At 35.4% G+C, this 14,578-nt stretch overlaps 1 protein-coding gene across 1 annotated transcript; it reads right to left on the bottom strand.

Moving 5' to 3' along the window:
• Window positions 1-7,016: 7,016 nt before the first annotated feature.
• Window positions 7,017-7,949, bottom strand: LOC143689932 (olfactory receptor 8S1-like). The gene has a single exon (XM_077167962.1). The coding sequence runs from the start codon at window positions 7,947-7,949 to the stop codon at window positions 7,017-7,019; it is 933 nt and encodes a 310-aa protein (XP_077024077.1).
• Between the last annotated feature and the right edge of the window lie 6,629 nt (window positions 7,950-14,578).

Below are 14,578 nucleotides of genomic sequence, written 5' to 3'. Positions count from 1 at the left end.
TAAACTACTTAACAGAATAAAGAAATCAGTAAGCTACCTAACCTGTAGGATATTTGGAACACCCTGAATACCCACTAAACTTAAACAACATATGTAATCTTCCTTTTCTTTTAAAACCCTTACTTGGGAGCTCCAAGATGGAATACTGAAATTCCATCCAGCAACTGAAATTGCTACCTAAGTCTGTGCTCATCCAAGACCTCAAAATAATTCCTTTGTTGCCTTGAAGCTCAATTTGTTATTTCTGGATGGAATGGTGGGGGCATTAAAAGCAGATTGAGGAAGATATGTATTAATGCTTAGGAACTGGTGCATTTTCAAAATTTGGGAAGAGACTGGGACTAGAGCAGCAGTAAAGTGGTTGTCAGTGTCTATTAATTACTTATCAAATGCCAGATAATTTGTTCTGCATGTTTTAGACATGTTCACTAATAGACCACAACAACTCTATGAGTTAAAACCTCTTACTATTCCCTTTTAAAGATGAGGAAAATGAAGCACAGAAATTTGAAACATCTGCCTCAAGTATATACAATTATTAAGTCAGAGTCAGGATTCAAACTCAAATCAAGAGACTTCAGATATGCCTTTTGTCACCATGCTAAATTGTCTGAAATGTGGAAGTTCAATTAAGGATTTGACATAGGGATCTTTTTTTTAGGTGAAAAGGAGCCAATATACAGAAGAAAGAAAGACATAAATGATAAAACCCAAGTCTGTTGCTATAGTAGAAGACATCCTCTGCCCTGGAAGTCAATGGTGGACGAACAAGCGGGGCACATTCAGTCCAAAATACCATTTCTGGATTTAAACCATAACAAAGAGCTAAATTGTTGTTGGTTTGTGTTTGCATGTTTTTGATGTACGTCTCCTAGACCTGGAGATATCTGGGGTTATTTTGGCAAGAACTAAAAACTATTGTAAGGTTTTCGAAGATATCTGAAAGTAATATTAATATAGAGTTTCTATAGTGGTTTAATTTTATTGTTTGGCACATGTCATAAATTTGACAGCTTGTCGCATATAATTGGGGTGTTTGATCGTTTCTTGCTCAATTGATGTGATTTCCAGGGACTAATGAGGAGTATTTTTCACTTTAATAGTCAATCACTGAAATTTTCCTCCTGGTTATTTGAGCATTTCAACCATTACATTTTAATTTTGCCTGTGCAAAAATAAGAATTAAATAGCATAGTGGTCCTTTGTGAAAGAAAATCATAGCTACATTTCTAAACCCTTCACAGACACAATATTCATGGGTATAAAAAATTAAATACATTTGAGACTGAATAAAATGTTAAGAACTCTATTTTATATGTCTCTTTCTCAAGGAAAGCTTCCAAGATGTTTGTCCTTTAGGAAGGATGTGATAAACTATAGGTTAAACTGTGGGCTCTAGTGTGACCTTGGGAAATTTCCTAACGAAATCTTTCAGAGTGAAAATGAGGAAGTTTTAGGAGAGCTATAGTTCTCAGATTATAAATAAGCATTTACATTTTTTTAATAACTCCACATGCATGTCCTAGGATCTATACCTTCATGTAAGTGTGCTCTACTGCTGAAACTTCTATCATAATTATGCTTGTTTTCTATTGTAATAAGTGAAAGAAAGTTAATGATCTTCACTCCCCTGAGTGTATCTGCATTGTGCAGCAATTGTACCCAATCTAGCAAAAGAATTAAATGCTTGATCGACTCTACAAAAGTAATGGGAATTGTTCATGAACAGAGAGTTATGGTTAGTATCAAAATCCATTGAAAAGCAAAGACCTTCATTTAAAGAAAAAACTTCACAATATGAGCCAGCCCAGAATACCCATAAGTCCAGGATTGGGCAATCATGAATGGAGGCACAGATTTTAAAAATTATTCAATGTTTCACATTTTAAAATAATTATTATATTTTAATTATTTATTTTTTATTTATATATATTATATATTCACATATCATATAATTAAGCAAGGTGTACAATTCGTGGCTCACCATTACATGATATAGTTGTACATTTATCATCATAATTGCCTTTCTTTCTTTTTTGTGAAAAAATAACATATATACAAAAAAGCTATAAATTTCAAAACTCATTGCAACAATTAGTTGTAGAACAGATTTCAGAGTTTGCTATGGTTACAAGTCCACAATTTTAGATTATTACTTCTAGTTGCTCTAAGACAATTAGATCATTAGATAATAAGATAATCTAAAATACTTAGCTACACCCATAAAATAATTTCAACCTTTTGGCGCATGATATGAAGAAAAGATAAATAGGTGCTTACTTGCTATATAGTTCCATATATTGAAAAATATGAGGAAAAAAGATACATATATAAAATAAATTGTGAATCTTCATAAAATGTAACATTGATGAATCAAATACTTAAAGTCAAATATTTGATAAATGCTTCTTTAAAACAATCTTTGATGGGAAATGCAAGTGCCTGAAAACTTTGACATTACCAAAGGGGGAAACATAAAAAATGGGACAACGTATTGAAAGTAGTTAAAATTCTTCTATCTTATGTGAAATTCTGAAATTAAATCACTTTAAATCTTCTGTGAATGTTTTGCATGTAGAAGTGATTAGTGTTCAAAACTTTATTTAGCCAAATTATCTTCAGTAAAAACTTAGATAAATTAGCTAGAGGAATAAAAGGGGACATCTACCTTGGAAGGAAGACAGGCAATGGATTTCTATAGGAAATCTATGTGGATGTTGAAATTATTTTATTTATATTAGTAATATAATAGCATTATTTTGGATATGAAATATTTATATTCCTACCTATATATTCAGTATAATTGTATTTGCTATATATATACACATATATTGTATATATCTTATATGTAATATATATGTGTGTGTGTGACATGCATATATTAGTATATACATATACTAATTTGCTATCCTATTCCTTGGAACCTACTTGAGTTCATCTGAATGCTGACATGTTCCCACTTTAATTACTGTTTTAAGATCTTTTTATATTAACTCCAACATCTGGCTCCTCTCAGAGGTTTTCATTAACAGCTTATTTTCCTTTGTATGGCTAATTTTTTGTGCTTGTTCACATATTTCATGATTTTTTTTAACTGGGCATTGTAGATAATATAATATGATTAGTAAAGTTACTTGCTATAAATTCCAAATACAAAAAACAAAATTTACCCATATATACTGACAAGGATCACTTGAAAAATAAACCAAAGAATACTTGCAACTAAATAGAATAAATATATCAAATTCCTAGGAGTAAACATAACAAAACATACAGATGAGATCTGTACTGTATACAGCAACACAGTGCAGAGAGAAATTAAAGATGCCCTCCACAAACTTAGAAATAATACCATGTTATAGATTGGAAGACTTCATAAGTTTAAGTCTCCCTTTCCCCTGAATTGATCTTTAGAATCAATGAATACAAAAAAAATTCCCAGAAGTTTATATAAAATAACAATATCATTTTTAAATGTACAATAAAAATGGGAAAGACCCAGAATTCTCAAAATCTTGAGCAAACAAAGTTAGAGGCTTTCAAACATGGAGTGCTATGGGTGGAGAAAAATAGATCAATTGTACAGAACTGACAGTCTAGAAACAGATAGACCCATATAATTTGCCTAATTTACAGCAAAGATTATATTGAAAAATAGTGAGGTAAGAACTGTATTCTCAACAAGTGATACATATCGCATGATGAAAAAAAAGAAAGAGGATCCTCAATTCTTACTGCACGTTATAAACATAACTTAAACCTTATGGATCAGAGACCTAAAGATGAGGATAAAACAATAATTTTTTTGGACGGAAAATATTTTCATGATCTTCAACAACTCTTACAAGGCAAAACAACAAAAATCATTAGCAACACAAAAGAAAAGTTTTCAAATTCGTCATGCTAGCAATTAAAGACTTCTGTTCACCAAAATATATATTAAGAAAATGAAAAGACAAGCCACACAATGGAACACATATTTTCAATTTAGTCAACCATCAAGTAGTCTTTTCCAAAAATCTGAAGCACACTTACAAATCAATTAGAAAATGACAACCTAATTACAAATGGACAAAGCAGTTGAACTATACACCCACCCGGTGTATCTAAAATTAAAAAGAATGGTCCTATCAATTATTGGTATGGATGTTGAACAACTAAAACTCTTCTGTAGGTGTAGTGTATAATAATACAATTATTGTGGGATACAGTTTGGGAGTATCTACGAAATCTAAACATTTGCCTTTTGTCTGTTATGTATTTGACAAGCTCAAGGTAGGTTTTTACATGTGCAAGGTATGGATGGGGGTAGGTGATCAAAAAGAAGCACATTGCTGGGTTCTAAGACATCGGTAATGGTCCTCTTTATTGCTGTTGTTGTTAAGTTAGACATATGTCCATTTCACTATTTTTCTTGACATTGCGTATAAACACAAACTGTGTATCTATGCATATAATCACATATGATATATACAAAAATTATACATATATTCCTTATATTATTGACATAATTCATATACATTATATGTATGCACATATATCTCTATGTATTTTACACTAATAAAAGAAAAAAATGAAAATAATTCAAGATCAAAAATACATAGTGTACCTGTGGTTAAATGTTCAATATCATTCGAACTGATTATATTGCCAAGCTCCTTCCCAGGCAAATTTTCATGCCCTTTTGTCAGTTTTATTGCAGCTATCACTAGGAGATTTTATATCTGGGATATAGGGGCTTGGAGATTCATCATAAATTGACCTTACAGGCATTCATATACATGCTAGGGTTATCTCCACTTACATGTGCTCATTGGAAGTCACTCATCTTTTCATGTAGACCATGAAGACTTCCCACTAAAAGTATGTGTGTGTGTTTGCACATAGGTGTTTGCGTGTCTGTTTAAAAGCTGGAGCAAGTAATTCCTTACATCTCTAAATGGAACCAATTCAAATCCATTTCAATTTTTCAGTTTTGTAATAGTTAAGAACATAGTTTCCAGATTCTGAGTTGATTAATTTTAATTCCAGTCACATCATTTAATATGGGTTCTTGGGTTATTTTTATCAGCCGCTTTTAGCCTGTTTATTCATTCATATAATGGGATTTATCAAACTTAACATTTTACATACTGAATAATAGTGTCAACATTTAGTGAGATGTTGAATGTAATATGATTAAGTCTTGAGAAAAATTAAGAATTCTGAGCGTGTTTGACATCATTAGTTACGTCATGTAAAAATTTTTCTAAGGCTAGAGGAAAAATAATCTTCATAAGAAAAGTGAACTAATTTGATTAAATAAACATTTTATTTACTGTTTCTTAAAATAAAGAAAACTCATAAAATTAAAAGATATTACAGGTAAATCTGTAAGTTGGAATCAGCTATAATAGCCCAGATGTAATACATATGTTGTGTTCTTTACATTAGTCAAATTGAGAACAACCACTGACCATGTATCAAATAGGAAAAATAGATGAATAAGCCAGTTAGACAAGAGAAAATATCGTTGGTGAGCTAATATGGACATTGCTCAGTCAGTAGTTCTGAAAGAAATACAAAACCATGTGAATATGTCATTTGTGTCTATCAAATTAGTGAAATATTTTAAAAGCAGTTTAGCTAATACAGGTGAGGATAGAGACACAGAGGATGCATGGCTGGCATCCCAGTAAGGTGATTTAAAAATCACTTTGCAAAAGAATCTGCCAAAGCAAGTCACATGGCTTAACAAACATTTATGCATCCATCCAGTAATTCAAATACTATGTTAGAAGAATTATACATAGAAAAATATCTTTTTTGCCAAGTAATGTAATACATAATTCTTAAAAGTAAAATACTACCTTGAACTCTATTCTAAAATATGTGATGATATAAATGACAATAGTGAAATATAAAAGTATTCCTAATAATTGGAGATTAGCAAGTACACTTTGTAATATAACTAGATTATTAAAATTGTATTTTTAAAAGACTTGAATTAACAAAAAGTACATACAACATTCTTTAAGTAAAAAAATTCTGAATATAAAATGGCACATGTTGCATGATTGCATAAAGATGTAAGAAGATATAAAACATGTTGATGGGAAATTTTGTGTTGGGCTGTAATGGGTGCTAGGTTTCAGAGTGGAACTGATGCAAAGTTTCCAACTGTCAACAACTGTGGCCAGACACTTACTTAGTTTACTAACAGGAGGTAGAATAAATCTGCTATTGGTAATAAAAAATTAGCAGTATACAAGAGAAATTCTGGGGGACTAAAAATGGGGTAGGGGGACTTAACGCCTTTCCCCATATAAGGACTTGCTGAGTGTGAAGGGCAAACATTTTCTTTCTTCCTCACAGTGTGGGTAGAGATGGGTGACTCCCCTCCCGAAACCAAGTAAGGACACTCCAAGAACATTACTCACAAATACAGGAATTCATGAAGTTATGGAAGACTGACCAAACAGATCCTATTTTACAATTCTCCCTGAAACCTAACTTGTATCTGCTTATTTTGAAGGGCTTACCACACATTCCTTTCATTTAAGCCCCATTTTTGTGCCTCATGGAAGTGTCCTGAACAGAACTTTTGTCCTTCAGCTGCAAACCCAGATCATCACTTAAACCAGAGAGAGGGAAGAAGCAGGTCTGCAGTGCTTCCCTGAGAGTGGAATCCTCCACAGGTCACTTCCTAGATTAAAATCTTTTTAAGAGGAAAGCTGCAGCTCCATTGGGGTGGCTTGCTTATTTCTCTCCTGACAGCTCTAACCAGAAGTTATTATCCAATGTTCCAGTGAAATCTAGTTGGAAGCTTTCTGCTCCAAAGATTCTGCTACTTAGAAGAAAATACAGCTTTTAGAGACTTTTCCAAACTCAACTACAAATAATGATGTATAATTTATCCAAACTCACCTTAATGTATATGTTATAGAAGAAATGGGAATAATTAATTAATATATTCATAACCAAATTTTATAGTTTTCTGTATAATTTTCTGTTATTCCTTCTCTTTATTCTGTCACCTAAAACATTGTAAATACTTTTTCTACTGTTCTTTTCAGAGCTGCCTTCACCTCCTTGTTCTTCAGGCTGTAGATGAGGGGATTCAGCATGGGTGTGATCACACTGTACTGCATGGAGAAGATCAACTCCTGGGGTGATCCTGAGGTTGGCATGAGATAACGAAGAAAAGCTGAGCCATAAAATAAGCTCACTGTAATGAGGTGAGAGGAGCGGGTGGAGAAGGCCTTAGTTCTGCCTGAGGTGGAACTGATGCTCAGGATGGTGGGGACAATGTGGCCATAAGAGTAGAAGATTGAGAGGGAAGTGCCAAGTCCATGTGGGACAACGGAGCAGAACATGACAATGAGGTTGATGGTGACATCAGAGCAAGACAGAGGGAAGAGGGAGGGCAGCTCACAGCTGTAATGTGGGATGATATGGAACTCACAGAAGTCCATTTTCATTGCCAGGGGAATATTGATAAGCGCGTCCAGAATACCCAAGCTCCATGAGATGAACACAAGTTGCACACAGAGCTGGTTGCTCATCACCTGGCCATAGACCAGTGGGTGGCAGATGGCAGCATAGCGGTCATAGGCCATCACTGAGATCAAACAGCTCTCAGTCCCTGCAGTGACAATCAGAAACAAAATCTGAGCCAGGCAGCCAGCTACTGAAATGGTTTTCTTCTTGGACAGAAGATTCTCCAACATCTTGGGCACAATAACAGAAGAGACACAAAAATCAGTGAAAGAGAGATGACTCAGAAAGAAGTACATGGGGGTGTGGAGGTGAGAGTCAGTCCTGATCACCAACAACATCATAAGGTTCCCCATCATGGTCAGGAGGTAAATCACCAGGAAAAGCACGAAGAGCAGAGGCTGGATATGCGGGTCAGCAGATAGTCCAAGAAGGATGAATTCTGTCACGGTGCTGTGGTTCACAAAGGCCATTTAGCTGGTTGATCCCTAAAATGATTTAGAAAAACATGGTTAGTTCAGCTACACAGATCTCCAAAAAAGTTTCATATTGCATTGGTTCCTTTTTTTCTAATGCAATTTTACTGGGATCTCTTCACACACCATACAATACATCAAAAGTATACAATCAATGGCTCACAGTATTATCACATCATTTTGGATTCATCTATTTTAGAACATTTTCATTATTTCAATAAAATTTTTTTGAAAATTAAAAATAAGAAAATTGAAAAAGAAAATCCAAATCATACTATACCACTTATCTCCCCCTTATCATTGACCCTGTAGTACTGGTGTGGACATTTGTTACTGTTCATTTAAGGTATACTTTTCCAATATACCACTCTATTACTAACTCCTTGTAATATTGTCATACATCTTTTCTAGTTCATGAGAGAGATTTTTCATACTTGCACTATTAATCACAGTCATCGTGCATAACAAGATTCACTGTGTTATGCAGTTGCATTGGATTCCATTTAATATCACAATCATACAGAAATTATTGGGTAGATTTTGCTTCTGTCACTTGGATCATAAAGATGAATAAGATAATAATTCCTGTATCTAAAATGTTCCAACTCTCTTAACGGCTTTACCAAAATAGTATATTTTCATTTCAGTTTTCAGATTAGAAACAAGACCCAGAAAAGTTAGGTAATGTGCGCGTGGTTGAGCTGGGCTTTGATCTCAGAAATGAAACACAGAAATAAAGCAATTAAATCACAGTGTGATTAGCTGAAACTGAAGCTGTAAGCTGTAAGTGTTATTTAGAAGCAGGACAGTAATATCATCATAGTGAAGACATTTGAGAAAACATTTAAGTATAGGTATTGTTTCCCAGTGGAGTAATGAACATAAGCATGTTTAGATTGAGGTTTCACAGTTCAAAGTATCAGAATTGAGAAGTAGTAACATGTTTGAGAAAATTGAACATTTCTTAATAGCTGGAGCCTAAAATGTGGGGAGCCAAGATATTTCAGTGACTGACGACAGAGCATCTTACATCAGCCTGAGATCAAAGACCAGCTCTACCAGGTGCACATTACCTAATTTCTCTAGGACTTTCGTTGTATTCCAAAAACTGAAATGAAAATATACTATCCCATTAAATTTGTTAGGAGAATTAAATCTGATACAAAGTACATTAAAAAGATCAACACAATAATGATCTGTGTAAATTCTCATCACCATTCTTATTATTTGAGATTATAATTGTAGATGAAGACAAGTCATTCTTAAATGCGAGATAATCCCCTTCACTGAAATGGCTGTAATAAAGTAATTTTGAAAACACTTAGGGTAGCTACCCTGCTTTTCTCAAATTTCCAGTAGAAAGGAAGTTTGGCGCTTGGAATTACATTGCATCCTCTCATTTAAAAGGATTAAATATCTTGAAGTTACTGAGGGTAATGCCACTCAGGAAGAAATGGCAGCCAAACTCCAGAGAGGGCAAGGAAAAGAGAAGCTGGACCAATTCTTTCTGTCTTGAAATCACTTTCTGGGATGGGTGTATGTCTTGTGAAATGCCAGGCCTCTGGGCAAAGAATAAAAAGGTGGTAAAAGGAGTGAAAAAAACAGGAAGAGGTGATTTGAAGAAGTTCCATGCAGATGTCCAAAGCATGGACCACTCTCCTAGGGATAGTAGGATAGAGGAAATGGAGGAATAGAATTTCAAAAGCCAACATTCCTAGAAGTACAAGAGCTTACCAGAGCACTCAAATGATTCAGGAATCATCAGTAGCTGCTATTTCCTGCCTTACAGGGAGTGGTCTTTAAGAAGGCTTCTTAAAATAAGGAAATGGAAAATTTGGTCCTGTTTATCTTAGTCATACAGATATTAGGATTTCCTTATTGACCTTTGTACCAAAATACTTTTCTTAGTATTCAAGTATCAAGGCCTATCTGTGCATTTGACTTTGGTTTTGTCAAAAACTTTAGGTCTCCTTTATAAAAATGCTCTGGCCGTTTAGCCTTGGTCTGGATGTGTTAGAATAGGACTTTCAGGTCATGCATAGAACTCATTTTGCTGGCCAAATCCAATTCCTGGTTGTGGCCTTTCTTTGCTGCCTGAAAAGAGGAATTTCTGAGTGTTTACTTTTTAAGTGTTCAGCCATCATCACATCCCAATTCCCTTCCAAAAACCCAAATGCACATTACCTTAATGTCCCATTCAAAAGGCCATCTGCTCCCCAGTGTAGCTGCAGGACCTTGTGTTTGATCGAACTACTAAGAATAAAAATGATTCAACTGCTAAAAGTAACACTTCATTTTTGATTGATGTTATAATACTCTATTGATAAAGAGACATTCTCTAAGAGTGTTCCTTATGAAAGTGAAATAGCACCGGGGCAATTTCTTTTTTCAAATGGTTTCAAACAACATTACTCTGTCATCTCTTTATGCTTTCCTCTATTTTCCCAAATAAATTGTGTCTCATATATAAGATACTCTGGTCTAATCTTTACAGTAGCTATGTTTCAGCGCTCCACTGACTCCCAGGTCTAGGTGATGATTCAGGCAATTGCCAATTATTCCCTGTGGTAAGAACTTGAAATCAGACATTGTAGTCAAGAATTAAGCCATTTAATAAATACCTTGAGATGCTGGCTTTTTTGAACTTCTATGCTGAAACAGTGACCAGGATCATCAAATGTGAACTCTTATTTCAGAAGTTCATAAGAGACAGAGATGGCAATGTGTATTTCACAGTTCTCCCTGTAGGAAACACTATTTTTCAGTTGATACTCCAAGCAACGTGTTTTTTTCTGTGATTCTAAGCCAATTTCACTTAGGTAAATTTGCAGTGTACTTGTGAATTGAAGATCAGTTGAATAAAAAACAAATAACAAATTGAAAGGAAAGAAATCCCATAACTAGACATTTGCCTAAACTGCTTAGTCAACTCTCTCTAGCATGATGGAGCTACATATACCAAGCCACACTATAGCTCAATAAAAATTTGCTTGTGTAATTTCATTAAGATAAATGTTTGTTGATTAAATTTATTGTCTTGCATCATAATAGTCTTTTAGGCTAAACCAATATTTTCATTTATTTATTTACAATGTGCTATAGTGCTTTCATCAAGCTAAAATGCTTAACAGCCATTCTGTTCCTGTACTTTCTCTTTTTTTAAAAATATTTTTATCAGGTTTAAAAAATTTTTTGTTTTGTTTTGTTTTGCATGGGCAGGCACTGGGAATCGAACTTGGGTCTCTGATATGGCAGGCGAGAACTCTGTCTGCTGAGCCACCATGGTCTGCTCCTTAAAAATTTTTGAAATAATTTCAAACTTAAAGGACAATTGCAAAATTAATAAAACCACATGGAGAGAACTACAACATTTCCCCATTCCCCAGTTATCCAAATCTACCTATTTTAACAATTTTCCACCTTTGCCTTATCATAACTCTTATCTGTCTGTCTTCTAAATATTTGAGTGCAGATTGCACACATTATGCTCCTTGAACACATACTACTTCCATATACATTTCCTAAGAACAAGGATATTCATTTATGTAATCACCTTAAGTACAGTGATTAAAGTTCAAGAAATTTAAATGTAAAGCTTAAATTCTATGTTCCATTTTTTTATAGCGCAATAATGTCTTTTTATTCCTCTTCTCCTCTATTCTTAGAGTCACCCAATATAATGTATTGTATTTAATTGTCATTGTCTCTTTATATCCTCTTTCTTTTTTGTGAAAATATATATATCACACATCTCCCATGCCAATCCCTTCCGGGTACACATTTCGGTGGGATTAGACACATTCACAAATTTTCAGAATCCTTACCATTCTTAGAAATTTTCCTTCACCTCAGAACCCTACGTTCATTTTACTACATTTTTAAAAAATATATTCACATACCATATAAGCAACCAAATTAAACAATCAATTGTTCATAGCATCATCATATGGTTGTGCATTCATCAACTGATTTTTGAACATTTTCATTATTCCAAAAATAAAAAGAATAAAAATCAAAATAAAAGTATGAAAAGATATCAGAAACATCCCATACCAGCGATACCCTCCTATTATTTTATGTATTTTGTCTTTATTTTCTTATTCATCTGTCCATAAACTGGATAAAGGAAGTGTCACTTTCAAGGTTTTCACAACTGTATGGTCACACCATAAAAGCAATATAATTATACAATCATCTTCAAGAATGAGGGCTACAGTTTGATGGTTTCAGGCATTTCCCTCTAGTTACTCCAATATGCCAAAATGAAAAGGAATGTCTATATTATGCATTAAAATAACCTCCGGAATGACCTCTCAACTTCAGTTGAAACCTCTCAGCCACTAAAATTACTTTGTCTCATTTCTCTTCCTCCTTTTGGTGAAGAAGTCTGTCTCATTTCCATGATAGGGCCAGGTTTATCCCCAGGAATCAGGCCCCATGTTACTAGGGAGATTTATACCTCTAGGGACCATGCTCCATGTAGGTGGGAGAACAGTGAGTTTTGCTGCAGAGTTGGCTTAGAGAGAGAGAGGTCACGACTGAGCAACAAAAGTGGTTCTCTGGGGTGACTCAGTCATAATTAAAAGTACTCTTAGCCTCACCTTTGAAGGAATAAGATTCATAAGGGCAAGCCCCAAGATTGAAGGTGTGGTTTATTAAATTGGTAGTCCACAATGCTTGCAAGAATATCAGGAATTACCCATGTGGGGAAGCTTAATATTCCCACATTTTCCCCCAGTACTGAAAGGGGACTGTGGTAGTTAGATTCAGTTGTCAACTTGGCCAGGTGAAAGCACCTAGTTCTGTTGCTGTGGACATGAGCCAATGGTAGGTGAATCTCATCTGTTGCTAATTATATCCGCAGTCCGCTTGGAGGCGTGTCTGCTGCAATGAGTGACGTTTAACTTAATTGGCTTGTGCTTAAATGAGAGAACGCAATGTAGCACAGTCTAGCAGCTCAGCATTCCTCATCACAGCACTTGCAGCTCAGCCCAGGCCTTTGGAGAAGTCACCCCGGGGAAAGTTGTTGGAACCCAGGGGCCTGGAGAGAAGACCAGCAGAGACCATCCTGTGCCTTCCACGTAAGAAAAGAGCCTCAGTGGAAAGTTAGCTGCCTTTCCTCTGAAGAACCAACAAAATAAATCCCCTTTTATTAAAAGCCAATCCGTCTCTGATGTGTTGCATCCCAGCAGCTAGCAAACCAAAACAGGGACTTTGCAAATATTTTTTTACCCTTTTTGCCCAGATTACTCTGGGAAGTGTCAGGCACTACACTAACTTGTACGAACCAAAAAGATCTCATTCCCTTTATTAGTTAGGGTTCTCTAGAGAAACAGAATCAACAGGGAACACTTGCAAATATAAAATTTATAAAAGTGTCTCACATGACCACAGAAACACAGAGTCCAAAATCCACAGGCCAAGCTGTGAAACCAATGATTCTGAAGGAGGGTCTGGATGAACTCCACAGGAGAGGCTCACCAGCTGAAGCAGGAATGGAACCTGTCTCCTGTGAGTCCTCCTTAAAAGGCTTCCCATGATTAGATTAAGCAGAACTCATTGCAGAAGACACTCCCCTTTGTCTGATTACAAATGGAATCAGCTTTGGTTGCAACTGACATGATCATGATTTAATTCTATGAAATGTTCTCATTGCAGCAACAAGCCAGCATTTGCCCAACCACCACTTGGCCAAGTTGACACATGAACCTGACCATGACAGTCCACCCCTTGTCGACTTGGCAGCTATACATACCACCTTAAACCATACCTAATTTCTAAATAAAAAACAATAAAACGCACATTTTTTCTTTCATCAAAACAATACTCAACTGTCCTGCATATAACTGGAAACACATTAAGTCTCTCCAGAATAGGGTGCAAATCCTTGGATAATATTCATTCTTAAACTTGATATCTTACAACTTAAATAGTATAACATGAACAAAACAGCATTAAATTCCTCGTTTCTGAAACTGATCATGTGGTCAAAGTTCATATTTATCACTACCTTTTTCCACTAGGCATTCCATGTTCCCTTTACCCTCAGCAAGCACTTCACCTGGCCATGATTCTTTGCCTGGTGGGGTGACCCAAACCTTCATTCCTAAAGTTTCAGAGCCATTGGTAGTCCTGCCTGGATTGGATTGTTGCAGTTTTTCATGGATTTTAATCACAGGGCATGGTAGTACTAAAAGATGCCCTAGGGGATCTCCTATATTCCAAGAAAACTCTTCTTCATCTCCATTATGTAGCTGCAGTCTTACTTCCCCCTGATAGTCAGGGTCAATCATCCCAGACAATAATGTAATCCTCTTCTTGGCTTGTTGATCCAGTGACATAAGTAGCCCAAAGTGACCAGGTGGCAGTCTTAACTTCCAGTTCAGTGGAATCATTGTTGTTTCTCCTGGAGGAAGCACTCCCCATTTTGGAACTAAAACCTGTAGACCAGCAGATTTCAGGGTCACAGAGACAGGAAGCAAACATTTTCCTAGGGATCTCTAGGGGTAATAGTGAGTGGTACCACTCCCATTTCCACCCCTTGGTTCCTGAACCTATGGATCCTGGTTATGGCAGAAACAGCACCATATAGCAGACGCTGATTCAGAGCATATACAGCTTCCTGG

The sequence above is a fragment of the Tamandua tetradactyla genome, chromosome 7, assembly GCF_023851605.1.
Source record: "Tamandua tetradactyla isolate mTamTet1 chromosome 7, mTamTet1.pri, whole genome shotgun sequence".
In the NCBI taxonomy this organism is placed as follows: Eukaryota; Metazoa; Chordata; class Mammalia; order Pilosa; family Myrmecophagidae; genus Tamandua; species Tamandua tetradactyla.
This window is presented reverse-complemented; position numbering and strand designations above follow the sequence as displayed.